Genomic DNA, 18,228 nt, shown 5'->3' on the forward strand with positions numbered 1-18,228 from the left:
ATCCAGAGATTTCTAGACGAATTCATGGGACTCAGCATATCATTGTACTCACAGCTAAGATTTATTAGACTGAGGCAGCAAGGATGCACAGTTGGACCGTAAGGGGAAAGACAGGGAAAGTGTGGGGGAATCTACGTGCAGGCTTGCAATGCTGCCCCTCCCCTGAGAGGGTCATACAAAGCTCACTGAGGATCAGGTAAGTAGGCACTTCTGTCTAGCATGGACCAAATTCCAGACTCCTGGAAAGAGCAGGTGCTCAGTGCAAATCACATTGTTTGCATAGTCTAGGTACAGTGAGACATCCTTATTCAGTTGGGGTACAGACAACACTCTAAAAGCCAAGTTGCCAGGGGCACCTGGGTGGCTCAGTCGTTAAGCGTCTGCCTTCCGCTCAGGTCATGATCTCAGGGTCCTGGGATCGAGCCCCGCATCGGGCTCCCTGCTCAGCGGGAAGCCTGCTTCTCCCTCTTCCACTCCCCCTGTTTGTGTTCCCTCTCTCGCTGTGTCTCTCTCTGTCAAATAAATAAATAAAATCTTAAAAAAAAAAAAGACTCATTAGTCATATTCAGTGAGTTTTCCTTAATGAATGTGCTGTGTGACCTGGGGGGGCACTTATGCCCACCTCTCTGTTCCTCAGTCTCCTCCCCTTAGATGATAGATGTTCTGCAGGTCCCATTTCCTACTGTGCAGGCTGGGACCAATCTGCTACCAAAGAGGTTGACACAGGAGGTGTTAATCTTACTCTCTCAGGGGATGGGAATCAAGCAGTCATCCTGTGAGGGGACTCAGGGACACAGACTGAGTTGGTGGTCAAGTCTAGGCTGGAACTAGGATCTCTGGAGGGGAAAATGAAGCATCACTTCAAAACAAAGAGCCATGCCCAACTGTGTTCTCAGACACGGGATGGGCCACGGAACATGTGGAAAGAAGCCTTCCAGTTGGAGAAGATGTAATAGCTTGATGGTGGCTTCTGTGTCTCCTGCACATGTAGAAACCGTTCCCACATTGCTGCCCTCAGAGAGAGTGGCAATGGAATACCCTTTGCCTACTACACATTGAGGCCACACATCTAGCCATCCTAGGTAGAAAATAGCTTGTGCATCAGTCCAAATTTGAGGATTCTACATCTGGCTGCTTCACAACAGGACCTTTCCCTCGTAGGTCTGTATCCTGACCTTGGAAATGCTCTGCTCTGACGGGGTTGCCTTCCCCAGCAGTCTTCCTGGTGTTTGGCCACAGCTGTGCTAAGCTCCCTAGGAAGATGCTCATAGAAACCCAGCATCTTTCTCCCCTGAAATGTGAGGACAAGGGAGCTGTTTCTAGCTGCCAGGCATAGGGCCCAGAGGGCTCCAGAGAGTCCAGAGCAGAGAGGGCACCCAATAAACCCTGGATGAACTAACATATAATGACCATATGGTAAGGTAAGCAAATGGTCTGAAATTAGCTGGTAAAGTAAAGCTAAGACAATCCAAAGTGCTTAGAAGAAAGGATTCAAACATAGCCTAGCAGTAGGTACATAGATCTAACCTAGGAAAATGCAAACTTAAAAGACTAGTCACTGTTCCATGCCCACTGGCCTTGCAAGGATTCTTTAAAAAATTGTAAAGCCCATATATCAGGGGTTGGTGAGGAAGATGCACTGATGGAGAAGTGTCGAGGGGTATAGTTTCTGGAAAGACTGGGATATGAAGAGCATAACAGGGTTTCAGACCACTTGATTCAATAACCTGTTCTGCAGGGGGATAACTTATGTTCGTAAAAGTTAAAATATACAAAGATTTTTAAATGACCATGAATCTTTAGAAATAGTTCAACTGAAAAAAAATGGTAGAAATACCAGGAAAATGGATAAATCTAGTCATTTCGGAACCTTTAATATATCTCTCTCAGAAAAAAAAAATTGGCTGTTTAAGTAGATAAGTGATTCACTGTGAAATGATGATTAACAAGCTTGACATAACGGTCACAACAGTTATATTCACACACATAAAACACACACGTGTGACTAACTAGGTTTTCAAACAGTTTATTTATTTGACAGAGAGCGAGAGAGCGAGAGCGGGAACACAAGCAGGGGGAGTGGGAGAGGGAGAAGCAGGGGGAGTGGGAGAGGTAGAAGCAGGCTTCCCGCGGAGCAGGGAGCCCGACGTGGGGCTGGATCCCAGGACCCTGGGATCATGACCTGAGCGGAAGGCAGACGTCCAATGACTGAGCCACCCAGGCGCCCCGGTTTTCAAACAGTTTAATACATTACTCCTGTCAAGAGCTTGGTGAGCTTTCTGCGTCCTGACAAGTTTTTCACGTTAGAAAACTTTCCTCAGTGGGTGCCTTGATCATTAGCTTCTCTCTCTGTCCCTCTTTCTCCATCCAGAGTCCCCATTATTCATCCACGAGGTCTTCTGGATCTGTCTACCAGGGCTATTATCTTTTTTTTTAGAGAGATTTTATTTATATGAGAGCGAGCACAAGTGGGAAGGGGAGGGGCAGAGGGAGAAGCAGGCTTCCCGCGGAGCAGGGAGCCCGATGCGGGGCTCGATCCCAGGACCCAGGGATCATGACCTGAGCCGAAGGCAGACACTTAACGACTGAGCCACCCAGGCGCCCCTGTCATGAGCTATTTCTTCTGTGGTTCTCTACAGACACCCTCCTCCATTCCACAAAGGTTCTTAAGTTGAAAGTCATTTTTTCGGCCCCAGAAATTCCCTGTGGTCCAATTGGACCCCACTTTAAATGGATGAAATGAGACTAATATCTCAATAAAGTTGTTAAAAATAATAAGGAAGGGCCTTACATGCTTGTATGGAAAGATTTTATTGTTAAACGAATAAAAGGAAAAATTGAATATGTGGTAGCCCACCACGTGTGTAAAAGAGTGAAAAAATATTTATACATATTTACTTGTCAATGCATAATATATCTACAGAAAGATCTCCAAGAAACTAAAAATAGTAGTTGCTAATGAGGAGGGAAGTTGGTGGTAGGAGTCAAGGGACAGAGGAAGATCTCACCAGATACCCAATTGTACCTTCTGAATTTCAAGCCATGAGAATGTATTACTTGTTAAAAAAAAATTTTTTTTACATTTTTAAAAACAATGATGAGAGCCTGAACTAATGCCCTTGGGGTGGAAATAGGCAGGAAGGAGCAGGAGAGATTTTTAGGAGAGAAAAATCCACAAGCCACAGATTCACTTTTCTAATACTACATAACAAACGTCCCAAACAGTAGTTTAAAACAATGCTTTCTTTAATTTCTCACCGTTCCATAAGTTGGTTGGGATCAACTGGATGGTTCTCACTTACGGCCTTGAGTGCAGTGTCAGGCAGGTACAACGGGAGCTGGATTCATTTGAAGGCTCAGAACGAAGATGACGCACTGACAAACTGACAGTTGATGCTGGCTGCCAACTGTGAGCTCAGCTGGGATTCTTTTTTTTAAAGATTTTATTTATTTGACAGAGAGAGAGAGCACAAGCAGGGGGAGCGAGAGAGGGAGAAGCAGGTTCCTCGCTGAGCAGGGAGCCTGATGCGGGGCTCCATCCCAGGACTGTGGGACCATGACCTGAGCCGAAGGCAAGATGCTTAACGGACTGAGCCACCCAGGCGCCCCCCAAACAGTTTTTGTTTATGGAGGTTCTATCTATCAATATTTGTCATATTTGTCATATTAAGAATTAAAACAAAAAAATTTAATTTTTAAAAAATAAATCCATTTAAGAAATAAAAATAAATCCATTATATGTTAACATATGTTATAGGCTGAATTGTGTCCCCTGGAAATTCCTATATTTAAGTTCTAACCCCATATCTCAGAATGTGACCTTATTTTGAGATAGGGTCTCTATAGAGGTAATTAAGTTAAACCGAGGTCACTATGGTGAACCCTGCTCCAAAATGACTGGTTTCTTTATAAAAAGAGAAGTCACGTGAAGATGAAGGCAGAGATCTACAGGCCAAGGGATGCCAAAGAGTGCCAAGGAAACCACCAGAAGCTGAGAAAAGAGGAATAGAGCAGTCTCTCTCTCAGGCCCTCTGAACAAGCAAACCATATAAAAACCTTGATCTCGGACTTCTAATCTCCATAACTGAGACAATGAATTTCTGTTCTTTAAGTCACCCAGTTCGTGGTACTTTGTTATGGCAGCCCTAACAAATGAATACAACATTTTGTTTTGTTTAAAAAAAACACCAAAACCCTACTTTATGGAAAATAACTACATTTTCCAAAACAAATAAATATTAGTGAAAAGAGTAAGCACTGCATTATATTTTTGCAAATCCTTTTAATGTCTGGCTTGATGGAAAGCAGCTGGTTTCCAAAGCTACTTGTGCCCTTGAGAACTGCAGAACTCAGCACTGGAGAACTCAGTCCAAACCTCTACATTAAGAGACAACCAAACTCTAACAAGGCTTCTAGCAGCATAATGCTGTGTCCGAAACAAAGACACCAGCCTCCCATTCAAATGCCTGCCTAATGCCTCCCTGAGAAATGCTGCCAGGAGAAATTGCTGTTTGTTCTAGCCAACACCCAAAGATAGGCTCCTACCTGCCTTTCTTACTGCATTTACTAAAAAGAGCTTAAAAGAGATGTCTGTGTATATCCTACAACTCGGAAGGATTTTTCTCAATCACCTAAAAGCCATTCCTTTGAAATAGTATGATCAGGAAGGAGAGGGCTGCTGTCTCCAGTCTCTGTAGGAACACAGAATCCTAACTTTGGTAATGACCAGCTGGTGCCACGTCACGGCTGACTTCAACATATTTACACTGACCAACACTTTATAATTTTCCACATGAGCCCTGCTCTCTCCCTCTTCTAATTCTCTCATTATCTTTAAAAGGTCCAATCCCCTCTGCACAAATGCAAATGGAGCCCAGTGCCTTCCCCTATTGTCAGCGGTATATGAATAAAATCTGTTTTTAACCGTTTTATCGTTAACACTTTTCAATCTGTTGCAATATTACTCATCCAGAAGCCTCCAGAAAACTCTAACGTCCGTTTGTGAGAGAATGGAAGTGGGGAGGGAAAGCTATTATGATGCACTTAGTTTTGAACTCACCAGCTCAGAGGAAGGGGCTCAGGAAACTCCAGGTGTCCCTGGCCCACACTTTGAGAACTACTGCAAGAGACAAACCCCCTATAATATAATCAAGGAGAAAACAAAACTACGAGAAGTAGAAAATTCAAAATTAAAACAACAGGGAAACATCACGCACTGAAGATTCAGCACCATTAAAACCACGAGGAAAGGGGCGCCTGGGTGGCTCAGTCGTTAAGCGTCTGCCTTCGGCTCAGGTCATGGTCCCAGGGTCCTGGGATCGAGCCCCGCGTCGGGCTCCCTGCTCCGCGGGAAGCCTGCTTCTCCCTCTCCCGCTCCCCCTGCTTGTGTTCCCTCTCTCGCTGTGTCTCTCTGTCAAAAACTAAAATCTTAAAAAAAAAGAAAGAAAAGAAATAGGTTCTACGTATACTGCAGAGTAAGGCATTGCCAGCTAGGGCGCTCGGGCGCCGGTTTCCAAGCAGGGCTCCCCATTCCAGCGTGGACAGAGGGGCAGCTTCCCGAGCGGCCGCAGGAGCCGACTGCGGGCCGCGGCGCCGCGCAGACGCGAACCCCCAACGGCGAGGCTGGGAGGGCGAGCCCCCGTGACCCGGGTTCCTTCGCGGCCCGTGCGCGCCCCCCCGCCCCCCGGGCACGGAGACGCCCAGCTGCCCGGCACCCCGGCGTGCGCCGCCGCCCGGAGTCACCACCCGCCGCCCCCCGCCGGGCACCCGCCCGGCACCGCCTGGCCGGGGTCTGTGGCAGGAGCACCCCCAGCGGCCGGAGGCCCAACGGACGGACGGTCCCATTGACCTGAAGCCACAAGGCTCTCATTGGTGGGAGGCTCGACGAACCAAGGCTTCCATTGGTCGGGCGCTGCGGCGCGCCGCACTGTCTTCTGGGAGTTGTAGTCGCAGCGTCACCAGTGCGGCCGCCATTGTCCGGCGGGCGGCGAGTGGAGTGGTCCCTGAGGCCGGGGCTGCTCTCGGGTTTACGGGCGCTTCGGGCTCCTCTTCTCGACCTATCGGTCCTGGATGAACCCCGAAGAGGAAGCGACAGCACTGGCGATGACTACGGGGCTGCCAGCGGAATGGCTTCAGGTAACAATAATAATAACAAGGATGGCAGCGGGCCGAGCGTCTCCCGCAGGTATCGACCCTTTAACCCTCGCAGCGCACGCTGAGCGGGGCCCGGGCCTTATCGCTCTTTACGCGGGAGAAAACGGAGGCACAGGTCGGGGCGCGCTGCCTGGCCCGACTGGTAAGGGTGGAGCTGGGACTCGAACCCGGCCATCCGCTCCCCGAGTGCGCATGCTCCGCCGGTACTCCTCCTTCCCGGTTCTGGGCCTGGCCTTAGGCTCGTTCCCTAGGACGGGGCTGGCGCGGCTCGGTCGCGTAGCCTTCCCCGCGCCCCGGAGGCCAACTGCTGTGTGACGGGTAATAGTAACTGGTGTCAGTGGAGCGCCGAGATGGCAGGTATTAACCGAACAGAGATGATTTAATTCATGGAGCAGCCACCGAGAGCCCTGCTCCGCGAGGCCCCTGGCCCAGCCTCTGAGGGTAAGGACAGGTCACCACGCACCGCATTAGTGGGGCGGGAGCGGCTACCGGGCCCCCCCCCCCACATTCCCCGCGGGGGCTGTGGGTGAACTGCAGCACCGGGCGGGCCGTGCTTGCAAGGTCATCTGGGAAGGTGCCTGATTCAAAGCTCCCGCATTTCTAGACAAAGTGGCCGCTGCCTGTGTTCCCCATAAAGTGCTGTCTCCACGTGGCAGAAACCAAAAATAATTCATAATTCCTGAATTGCCACATCTTTGAAATTCTGCACTTACTGTCTTTTGTTGTTGTTTACAAGGATTTGCATTATTTCAGATTTATCATGCCAAATGAGACTATTGATAACCTTAGATTTGCATGTTTTCAGGTGCGCATTAATAGTGCAATCACCCTTTATTTTGCTTTTGCTGTGGTTGGGGTGTGGCAGGGAATGAGCGTTGTCAAAGTAAAACAGCTGGATAGTAATTAAAGCAATCAAAAGAGATTTTATTCAGAAACTTTTGGAATGGGAGAAAGAAACTTCCAAATACAAGTAAAGGTGGGAATTTATACCTGGGGTCAGGGGTGGGTGTAATTCTTGCTAAACTGACCTAACAGGATACTTTATTATTATTGTTATTGTTACTGTTATTATTATTTTTAAGATTTTATTTATTTTAGAGAGCGCATGAGCGGGGCGGGGGTTGGGGAGAGAATCTCCAGCAGACTCTGCGCTGAGCACGGAGCCCAATGTGGGGCTTGATCTCATGACCCTTAGATCATGACCTGAGTTGAAACCAAGAGTAAGATGCTTAACTGACTGAGCCACCCAGGCGCCCCATGACCTAACAGGATTCTTTTTTTTTTTTTCTTAAGATTTTATTTATTTATTTGACAGAGAGAGACACAGCAAGAGAGGGAATACAAGCAGGGGGAGTGGGAGAGGGAGAAGCAGGGAGCCCGGGATCATGACCCCAGCCAAAGGCAGACGTTTAACGACTGAGCCACCCAGGCACCCCTCTAACAGGATTCTTGTCGAAGCAGGCCAAGTGATCAGATATTGCCTGGAGGATTGTGGGGGATGAGGACTTTGAAAAGTTATGGAGAGTGATCAGATATGATGGGTGGGGATTCTGACTAAACCAACCCTTTATGAATCTGGGTGATGCAAAATGGACACAGAAGCCCAGAGATCAAGACCTAGTTGAGAAGAAGGTTCAGAGGAGAAAATCTTTGTTAGCAGTAAGAGAAAGTGTATTAGTTATCTGTTGCTGTGTAACAAATAACCTAAAACTAAGTGGTCCAAAACAACAATAAATATTACTTCAGTTTCTGATGATATAAATCCTCAAATGATTTAGCTGGTGGTTCTGGCCTGGGCGCATGAGGTTATGATTAAGATGTCAGTCTGGACTGTTGTCATCTGGGACTTGACTAGGGCTAGAGGATCCATCTCCAAAGATGGCTCACTCACATGGCAGTTAGTAGTTCCTTCCCATGTGGGCCTCTCTGTGGAGCTGCTTGGCTGTCCTCACAACTTGGCATCTGGCTTCCCAAAGAGTGAGTGATCCAGGAGAGGGCAAGGTAGAAGCCCCAATGCCTTCTGTGCTCCGGGGTCAGGATTTACACACTGTCATTTGCACAATAGCCTGTTGGTTACACAGGTCAAACATGCACATAATAGGAGGGGACCATACAACTACATAAGGGCTGGGGATCATTGGGAGCTGTCTTGGAGGCTGGCCACCACACAAGGCAAGGAAGTAGAGGGCTTTGGGGTCCAGTGTAAGCTTCCTGGGGCTGCTATAACAGAGCACCGCAGATTTGGTGGCTTAAAGCAGTGCACATTTATTCTTAAAGTTCTGGGGGTAAGAAGTCTGAAATCATTTTCACTGGGCTGAAATCAAGATGTGGGCAGAGCCACTCTTCCTGTGGAGAATCTAGGGGAGAATCGGTTTTCTTGTCTTTTCTATTACAGCTGTAGATCTTGTATTCCTTGGCTAATGGCAGTGGCCCTTTGTCAAGGCCGGCAGCATGGCATCTTGCTTTAGTGGTCACATTGCCTTTTGTCTTCTATAGTTAAGTCTCCCTCCACTCTCCCCTTAGAAGGACAAGGAATGGGCTCCTGCTAGAATTTCAGGGGGAGACATGAAGGATTCATGTGCTGCTACTGAGAGGTCTTACGGCCTGGACAGACCAGTACTCAGTGGACCTGGTGCCTGGGCTGCCACTGACAACCCATGCGGAGTGGGGGAGGCAGGAGGACCTTCTGACTGGGAGGTGATGACATGGGGACAGGAACAGAGACCTCTGTTCCCAACCAAAGGGTTCTTCGTGCTTCCTGCACAATTTTTGTCAGCCATATGCCATGTATACTATAATTTCTTTAATATTTTAAAATATACTTGTGTTTTTCTTAAAATACCCTTTTATAATTGAGGTATTTAGTAGGTGATTTTGATTTGCATTTCCCTGGTGGCTAATGATGCTGAGCATCTTTTCATGTGTTTATTCAGTATTTGTATATTTTATATTTTCTTTGAAGAAATACCTGTCTAGATCCTTTGCCCATTTTAATTGGATTGTTGTTGTTATTGAGTTGTAGGAGGTATAGTATCTGGATACAAGTCATTTACCAGATGTGTGATTTGCTATTGTTATCTCCCAGCATGTGGATGGCTTTTCACTTTTTTTTTTTCCCCACTTTCTTGATAGTGTCCTTTGGAGCACAAAACTTTTTAATTTTGATGAAGTCCAACTTACTTATTTTTTATTTCATTGCTTGTGCTTTTGCTCTCGTATCTAAGAATCGTTTGCCAATCCAAGATTGGGAAGATTTATCACTGCGTTTTCTTCTAAGAGTTTAATAGTCCTAGCTCTTATATTTTGTCTTTTATCCATTTTGAATTAACTTTTTATATGCTGTGAGGTAGGGGACCGACTTTATTCTTTTGCATGTTGTCCTGTAGAAAGTGTTTTACAGCTGCTTATTCCCCATCACAGCCCCCAAGGAGTGATTCTTTGTAGACATGGAAACAAGGAAGTAGAAGTGGGTACCTGCGTATACGTCTTGAGGAGGAAGTGGCAGAGTCAAAACTTGGATCCAGAAATGCCTAGCTTTTGACAGCGGCCACACCCAGCCCACAGAAGGGTTTGATTTGTGGGACATGTTTTATTATTTATTATTTTTATTTTTTAAAGATTTTATTTATTTATTTGACAGAAAGAGACACGGCGAGAGAGGGAACACAAGCAGGGGGAGTGGAGAGGGAGAAGCAGGCTTCCCGTGGAGCAGGGAGCCTGATGTGGGGCTCAATCCCAGGACCCTGGGATCATGACCTGAGCCGAAGGCAGATACCTAACGACTGAGCCACCCAGGCGCCCCTGTGGGACATGTTTTAAATACATTGCATCAACTTAAAGTGTTCATTTAAAAATTTGACCAAATTTTTAGCTACTCACTACAGATTGGCAATTCTGACCATATGAGCCCTGCATTTCCCCATGATCAGTTGGTTCTGAGTCCCAGCTGCCCCTTCAAACAGTGCACATGTTACCCATCACCTTCAGTGTCACCTCTCACAGATTAAGTACTCTTGTAGGCTCTTAAAATAGCCCATTTCACTCACTGATGAGCCTGCCTGGTCCCTAAAGGTAGGTGAGTTTCTGACTCCAACTGTAAACCCCTCTTTTCAGGGAGGATAATGAGCCTTGCTTGGAATGAATCAGAGGATTCATTCAAAGTAACAGTTAGATGTTACTGGGTAACAAACTATCCCAAAACTTAGTGGCTTAAACCAGTAGCCATTTCTTTAGCCCGCACATAAGCAAGTCAGCAGTCTCTGCACCTGCACCTGTCTGAGATCAGTTGTAGATCAGCTGTGGTTAGCTTTGATCTTGCTTGGCTACTGGCACCTGCCCCCAGTGAGCCCTGACTCACATTACTCAGAACATGCACTCTCTCAGGACACTGGCCTGCCTGTCTTCTGCATCCCCATTCCTCCTCCTCTTCCTGGGAGCACTGATGGACACAGTTGAGCTGTTCAAGAGTGTGTGTGATGTTTCAGGAGCCGGTGACCTTCCGGGATGTGGCGGTGGACTTCACCCAGGAAGAGTGGGGGCAGCTGGGCCCTGCCCAGAGAACCCTGTATCGTGACGTGATGCTGGAGACCTTTGGGCATCTGCTGTCTGTAGGTAAGGCCTGCTTCCCCAGCTGATGATCAGATTCCTGCAGTGACTTATTCTTCATGGGTTATAGGTCATAGGGCCTCTGGTATGAGGACTTGACCTTGGGCTGGGGATTAGAGATCTTGCATTCTCATTCCCTGTGGAACAAATGGGCAGGGGGGTTTCTGCCCTTTTCTGTCCCAATGCAAAGTTTTCACCTTATTGTGAGATGTCCTCATGCCCTATCAGGAGTCTAGGGCTGGATCCTAAGCTGGTTCTTTCTCTCTGTAGCAGATCCACACATCCTGTGTCTTTCCCTTTTTCCAGGGCCTGAGCTTCCAAAACCTGAAGTCATCTCCCAGCTGGAGCAAGGGGCTGAGCTATGGGCAGCAGAGAGAGGAATTGCCCAGGGCTACTGTCCAGGTGAGATGCTGCCTAATGGGAGCAGCCCAACAGGTGACTGCAGATGTGCTGCTTGGAAAGAGGGGTGTGTCAGGGTCCCCAAGACCACCCAAAGATCCAGTGAAAGAATATAGAGGAAAGTTAGCAAGAAGAAAATGCTGAAGGGGTGAAGTCCAGAAGCCAGCCAAGACTCCAGAGGTCTCTCCCAGCAGAGTCACATGGGACATGCTTAGTCCCCCCAGCCATGAGTTGTGACAACCTTTGAGAAATCTTAGCTACCAGGGAAACTTGTTAGAGGCTCCATGCCAGGGGGTTTCACTGGGGGATGGCCGTAGGCAGCCTGTGCCTGACATGGACCAAGATTCTAGACTCCCAGGAGAAAGCAGGTGTTCACCATAAACCCTGTTGTTGGCACAGTTTGGGCACGGTGAGCTACTCTCATCAGTTAGAGTGGTGGGAACTCTCCTGAAATCCAAATTCCCAGGGCCAGTCTCAAAAGCTGGCCTTTCTAAGGATGGCAGCCTCAGGCCTGCCCTGTTAGCTCTTGTCTGCACAGGTCTGCATGCTGCTTCTGTACGCCTTGTTTTCCTCATCCATGCTCCCCATCTGCCCTTCTCCAGTCGTCAGAATCCCACCCCTTCCTCTCACGGTCTCTCTCAACAGCCGTCTGAGCATGCCCTTTCCACAGGATCATTTCTTTTTCTTTTTTTCTCTTTAAGATTTTTTTTTTTTTAAGATTTTATTTATTCATTTGACAGAGACACAGCGAGAGAGGGAACACAAGCAGGGGGAGTGGGAGAGGGAGAAGCAGGCTTCCCGCGGAGCAGGGAGCCCGATGCGGGGCTCGATCCCAGGACCCTGGGATCATGACCTGAGCCGAAGGCAGACGGTTAACGACTAAGCCACCCAGGCGCCCCTTTTGGCAGTTTTCTTGGTGCATTTTTTTTTTAATTTTTTTAAAAGATTTTATTTATTTATTTGACAAAGAGAGACACAGCGAGAGAGGGAACACAAGCAGGGGGAGCGAGAGAGGGAGAAGCAGGCTCCCCGCTCAGCAGGGAGCCTGATGCGGGGCTCGATCCCAGGACCCTGGGATCATGACCTGAGCCGAAGGCAGACGCATAACCAACTGAGCCACCCAGGGGCCCCTAAGATGTTATTTTTAAGTAATCTCTGCCCCCAACGTAGGGCTTGAACTCACAACCTTGAGATCAGGAGTTGCATGCTCTACAGACTGAGCCAGCCAGGTGCCCCTCCACACGATCATTTCTAATGTGTGAACTTGCCCTCCATCTTCTCCATTTTATTCTTTCATGTCCAGATTCTGTAAACCTGTTCTCTACATCCATCTGTTCTCTTAGCAAAAAGGATTGTGTTCCTCTGTAAATATCTGAAAACTGGGCTAGAGCAGCTCAAAAAAAGAAGCTTTTTTTTTTTTTTTCCCCACAAAGCAACCACTGCTGCCTCTGGCTCAGCATTCCATTGATGCTGGGGCTGATGGTTCTGATTCTTCTGGCTTTTGCTTGGGTTATGGCATGGATGCAGCAGCTCTGGCCATCACATCCAGTGCTTCAGGCAGAGGGAGAGGGAAGTAGGAAGAATAGTACCAGTCACGTTGTCCCCTTTTATCAGAACTCCAGATTTCATCCATTGAGGTCTCCTTGGTCGGGACTGGGTCACATCCACCTACCCTTCCCCAGCCACTAGGGAGTCTGGAAAGGAGGGCCTGTCACCCTCTCTGTGTTTTTTCCACCAACTCCCTCAGAGCTCTTTGGTATTCTTTTAGGCCGGGAGCCTGGACCTCAAAGCCAAGCGCCACCCAAGGAGCTTGGCCTTCCTGAGGTGGAGACATCCTGTGTCACCGAAAGGGAAGGCTTCCTGAGGGATGCTCCCTGTCCCACCATACTAGGGGAAGACTGGGAATGTAAGGGCCAGGTGAAGTTGCCTGAGAAGGAACAGAATAATTTGAGGCAATTGGAATTTAGCCTCGAGGAAGCACCAATTCAAGATAAAAGCTATGAAAGTCTCAGACTTGGGGAAAATGGTGTCCTGAGCTCAAACCTAAATGCATTCCCGGAGATTTCTAGGAGAGACTATCTCTGTGCTTATGACTCACAGGTTATAAACTCAGAATGTAACTCAAGCTTAGTCAGTCAGCAGACAGGCTCCTCAGGAAAAGAGCCATGTGACAGCAGTGACTGTAGCAAAACTTCTAGTCAGGCCATTCCAATTACGGAACTCACACGAAGCCAGGTACAGGATAAGCCCTACAAATGTACGGACTGCGGGAAGTCGTTTAACCACAACGCACATCTCACAGTGCATAAGAGGATTCACACGGGAGAAAGACCTTATATGTGCAAAGAATGTGGGAAAGCCTTCAGCCAGAACTCCTCCCTGGTTCAGCATGAGCGAATCCACACAGGAGACAAGCCCTATAAATGTGCCGAGTGTGGGAAGTCTTTCTGCCATAGCACACACCTTACAGTCCATCGGAGAATTCACACTGGAGAGAAACCCTATGAATGTCAGGACTGTGGGCGGGCCTTCAACCAGAATTCATCCCTGGGTCGGCACAAGCGGACACACACTGGAGAGAAGCCATACACTTGTAGCGTGTGTGGGAAATCCTTCTCACGGACCACTTGCCTGTTCCTGCATCTGAGGACGCACACAGAGGAGAGGCCCTATGAGTGCAACCACTGTGGGAAGGGCTTCAGGCACAGCTCCTCTCTGGCCCAGCATCAGCGAAAGCATGCTGGGGAGAAGCCCTATGAGTGCCGCCAGAGGCTAATCTTTGAGCAGACACCCGCTTTAACAAAGCATGAATGGACAGAAGCCCTCGGCTGTGACCCACCTTTGAATCCAGATGAGAGAGCTCACCGGAGCGACAGGCCTTTTAAGTGTAATCACTGTGGGAAATGTTTTATTCAGAGCTCGCACCTCATCCGACACCAGATAACTCACACCAGAGAGGAGCCCCAGGGACGGAACCGGCGACGGCTTGAGCAGTCCTTTGGCCGGAGCTCACACCTTGGCCGCCATCAGCATACACACTCAAGTGAGAACCCTGGGGGCGGGACAAAGGCAGGCCAGCCTGCGAGCCGGGCACTTGCCCTGTTTGACATCCATGAAATCATGCAAGAGAAAAACCCAGTTCACGTTATTGGGGTTGAAGAGTCTTCCATGGGTGCTTCCGTGTTACTCGACATAAGAGAATCCTCATAGGAAAGAAACTCTACAGATGACTTTTGAACCACAGGTACAAAAATGTGGTAAGTCCACATAGTGCATTCATGGAAAAGGGGACTGGGGGTAGAAATGCCTAAGGTGACCTCTGATTTAAGGAAATGGTGCTTTCCAAATACCTGAGATTGATGGTTCTCAAATCTGTCAAGCTCAGTGCCCCCCGTTAACCACAGGTGTTTTGTGCTATTCCTTATATTACTCCAAAATGAATTTACAGGTAATGTAACCTACACACATGTGTACTGTAAAAAATCAATATATGGCCCCTTTTTGTAAAGCGTAATTAAAACAAAAGTAATTTATGGTAAAGTAATGTGTACTAAGTGGGTGTGGTATCTCTCCATGTGACTGTGTGGGCCATTATGCCTGGACACCTGGGGCATTGGCTATTGTCATCTGGTATATATGGGAAATAGTGTTGGCCATGGAAATATTGTGAGGGGCGTTCCTATATGAGATGTGATTTTCTTAAGTGGTGACTAACTCTTGCAAAAGTTTTGAACGAAACAAAATACCACTGCATTTCTGGAAAATTCTGTATAAAATTCTAAGCATGCAGGAGTTAATTTGTGTTTATATGTGAAGTTGACTTAGGCTCTCAGTTCATACATTACAAACTGGTTGTTTCACACATACATACATACATGGTCCACAGGGGCCTGTTCTGCACTTCACAGTCATTAGAGCACACTTGGCCCCCACCCACATGTCAGCCACATTCATGTCCAGATCAAATGACAAAAAAAGCTCCCGTGAAATTCTACTACATTCCCTGGGAGTGTCACAGCTTCTACTGAAAGCCATTGCCTTGAAACGGTCAGTGTTGTTTAAACCAGAGGTTCTCAGTTGGGGTAGATTTGTCCTCCAGGAGACATTTGGTGATGTTTAGAGACATTTTTGGTTGTCATAACAGGCAGAACAGAGGGGTGCCGCTTGGCAGCCAGTGGGTAGAGGATGCTGCTGAACATCCTATAATGCCCAAGACAGCCCCCTCAACAAAGAATTATCTAGCCACAAATATGCCAGGGTAGAGAAACCATACCCAGCACTACAACCAACTTTTTCCAGAAAGATTCTAAATTGATGAGGGCTATACTAACAGTCCTATAGCTTTGATTGTAACAAATGATATCATTAACTGTTTTATACACAAATGTTTCCTAGTAATTTTTTTGACCATTTTGCAGCAATCCTAATTGGTGTGAGAAAATGAAGAGAATCTACTTATTTTTGATTAATCTAAATTTTAGCATTTTATCATGGACATTGTAAAACATGGATAAGCCCCACTTTTGACCATTCCTCCTGCCTGTCCTGTGGGGTGCAGATTTGGGAGTGTTCCACCTATCAGTGCCCTCTGGGGGGCAGTTACCTCTGGACACCCAGCGGTAACTTCATGGTTCTAGACAGCTCTAGAAGCCAGGCTTACAGCTGCCCCTTTCCCTCCACCTCAGCCCCAAAATGGCAGCTTCTGAAGGATCTTGTTTCCACAGTCTCAGTATTTCCTGGGTGGGCTGAGGTTACAGTGGCCTCAGTGGGTAAGCTGGGAACAAGCTCATCACTTGGCTTCCTCTCTAGACAACAGAGATCTTTACAAATTTTCTTTCTCTCATTTCAGGTCATGTTTTCTAGGCATAATATTCCTGCTCGTTTCCTTATAGATATTTTGAAGCAGTCAGATAAACCCCTCAGGGGAGGTTACTATTAACTACAGAATACATGGTTTTATCAGTTTATAAAAGTAATGTAAATTCTTTACTGCAAATGTGGAAAATGCACAGAAGTAAAATTTAATTCCTCATACATCTATTTAGAGATGGTCACTACCATTAAGATTTTGTTAATTTTCCTGTAATTTTTCTTAAAAATATACATGTATACATATGGTGTACACTAGATGTTATACACACACACAAATATATTTATAGTATTGTTGTGTTTAGAAAATGGGAATTCTTTCTAGTTCTCTTGTAATACATGCTTCTTACTATATTTTGAGCATCTTCCTCTGACAATTTCATGTAGCTTTTTAAATTACCTTTCAGGAGGATTGTAGCAGTGTGACCACCTAGCATTTTATCAGCCTTGACTTTTTTCCAAAAGGGTGGTGGTGGGGGGGGAAGGTTTCCTACACATTTCCAAGGGGAGTATAAATGGATACGGCCTCTGTGAAGGACGATTTATTAGTTGCTATCCAAGATTTGAAACACACAACTCTTTGTCTCAGTAAACCTTTTGCTGGGAGTGAATGCAACAGATTTATTTGTATGTTGTAGACTGTACATGGTCTCACTATGGTATTGCTTTCAGAAGTAAAAATTTGTAAACAACCTCAGTGTTTACAACCATGGGGAACTTGGCTAGAGATTTACGGTGGAGTGGAGAACTACACAGCTTTAAAAAATGGGGACTGTCTTTATGTAATAATATGGGAAAGAGCTCCAAGATAATTGTTAAATGAAGAGGTATAAAACAGTGTGTAAAGTATGTTTCTATTTGTGTAAAAAAACATTGGTTTATACACGCATAACACACATACTCCTAAGGGTACAAAGTAACCAGGCATACTAGTTGCTCTTGGGGAGGAGAACTGGGGGGAGAGGGATGAGGAATAATTTTCACTCTATATCTTTTGATATTTTTAGAACTTTGAAACATGTAAAAGTATTACCAGTTCATAAAATAAATTTTAAATTAAAAATCTCAACTGTTGCAAATTAAAGTAAGTTTGATCATTGGCTTCATTTTCTGTTGCACCTACACACACACACTAAATTCTTAGCCACACTAAGCTACAAACTAACTCAGTGCACACATATCTGAGCATTGAGTTAATGGAACCAGTTAAGTGTAAAATAGCTTTGACTCCACGAATTTTTCTGCAAGCTATAAACTAGCACATACATTTTAGCACATAAATTTTCAAGTTATTTTATTAAATTCCCTGTATCCAGCCCAAATTATGAGAGCCCACACATGAGTGAGCCAAGTTGCCCATTCAGTATCTCCTTGTACATCTTCAGAGATATTCAAGTCGTTTGTGCAAACGGTAATTAGGAAGAAATCTGCATCCAGTCTGAAGAAGTCTCCTATAGGTCTCTTGTAAGGAGATCCAAGGTGAACATCTTCCAGATGTTCTAAGTTGTCCAACGTTGGTAGTCACTAACCACATGTAGCTATTTAAATGTAATTTTAAATTCACCCAAAATTAAAAATAAAAATTGAGGGGCTCCTGGGTGGCTCAGTCGTTAAGCGTCTGCCTTCGGTTCGGGTCATGATCCCGGGGTCCTGGGATCGAGCCCCACATCGGGCTCCCTGCTCCACGGGGAGCCTGCTTCTCCCTCTGCCACTCCCCCTGCTTGTGTTCCCTCTCTCACTGTGTCTCTATCAAATAAATAAAATCTTTAAAAAATAATAAAATAAAAATTGACTTCCTCCATCACATCAACCACATTTCAACTGCTCACTGGATACAAACAGAACATCCCCCTCATCTCTAGAAAGTTGTTTTACACAATGCTGGTCGAAGGTAAGTGGCAGAGAGGATTTTTTTAAATCTCCCCTTGTGATCAACTGACTAGTGAGAAGAGCAGAGAAGGCCAAGCCTGCACGTCAGGAGTCAGCGGAGTGCAGTGCGTGGTTTTTTTTATTTGGGCTTGAATAAAAGATGAAAACAAAAAGGTACGTACGACGTCATTGGGAGAAATGGGCATATAGCCTACGGAGTAGGTAATCGTGGGTTTCAGTGTCGTTTCTTGGGTAGGCGGAAGAATGTACTGGTTCTTAGAGGACATCTGCTGAAACGTTACAGGAGAACAGGGTTCGGGGGAGAAAATTCCC

The 18,228-nt window shown here is 46.4% G+C and overlaps 1 protein-coding gene across 2 annotated transcripts; it reads left to right on the top strand.

Annotated features, from left to right (window-relative positions):
• The first annotated feature begins 5,958 nt into the window (after positions 1–5,958).
• On the top strand, positions 5,959–17,110 carry ZNF8 (zinc finger protein 8). Of its 2 annotated transcripts, none has more exons than XM_028093285.2 (4): positions 5,959–6,135; positions 10,638–10,764; positions 11,065–11,160; positions 12,926–17,110. In XM_028093285.2, exons 1-4 carry the CDS (start codon positions 6,070–6,072, stop codon positions 14,365–14,367), a joined length of 1,731 nt encoding a protein of 576 aa, XP_027949086.1. In that variant the 5' UTR covers positions 5,959–6,069; the 3' UTR covers positions 14,368–17,110. The 2 variants fall into 2 exon arrangements, with proteins under 2 accessions (XP_027949086.1, XP_027949087.1); XM_028093286.2 differs by lacking the exon at positions 5,959–6,135 and adding an exon at positions 6,144–6,594.
• The last annotated feature ends 1,118 nt before the right edge of the window (positions 17,111–18,228 follow it).

The sequence above is a fragment of the Eumetopias jubatus genome, unplaced genomic scaffold, assembly GCF_037043125.1.
Source record: "Eumetopias jubatus isolate StellerSeaLion01/CBP00866 unplaced genomic scaffold, mEumJub1_p1.0 scaffold_10, whole genome shotgun sequence".
Classification (NCBI taxonomy): Eukaryota; Metazoa; Chordata; class Mammalia; order Carnivora; family Otariidae; genus Eumetopias; species Eumetopias jubatus.

Excerpts from the sequence above, each read along its gene's own strand:
- ZNF8 (XM_028093285.2), top strand. The coding sequence starts at position 6,070 with ATGAACCCCGAAGAGGAAGCGACAGCACTGGCGATGACTACGGGGCTG. Across the intron at positions 10,765-11,064 it reads TGGGCATCTGCTGTCTGTAG|GGCCTGAGCTTCCAAAACCT; the intron begins GTAAGGCCTGCT and ends CCCTTTTTCCAG. Across the intron at positions 11,161-12,925 it reads TGCCCAGGGCTACTGTCCAG|GCCGGGAGCCTGGACCTCAA; the intron begins GTGAGATGCTGC and ends GTATTCTTTTAG.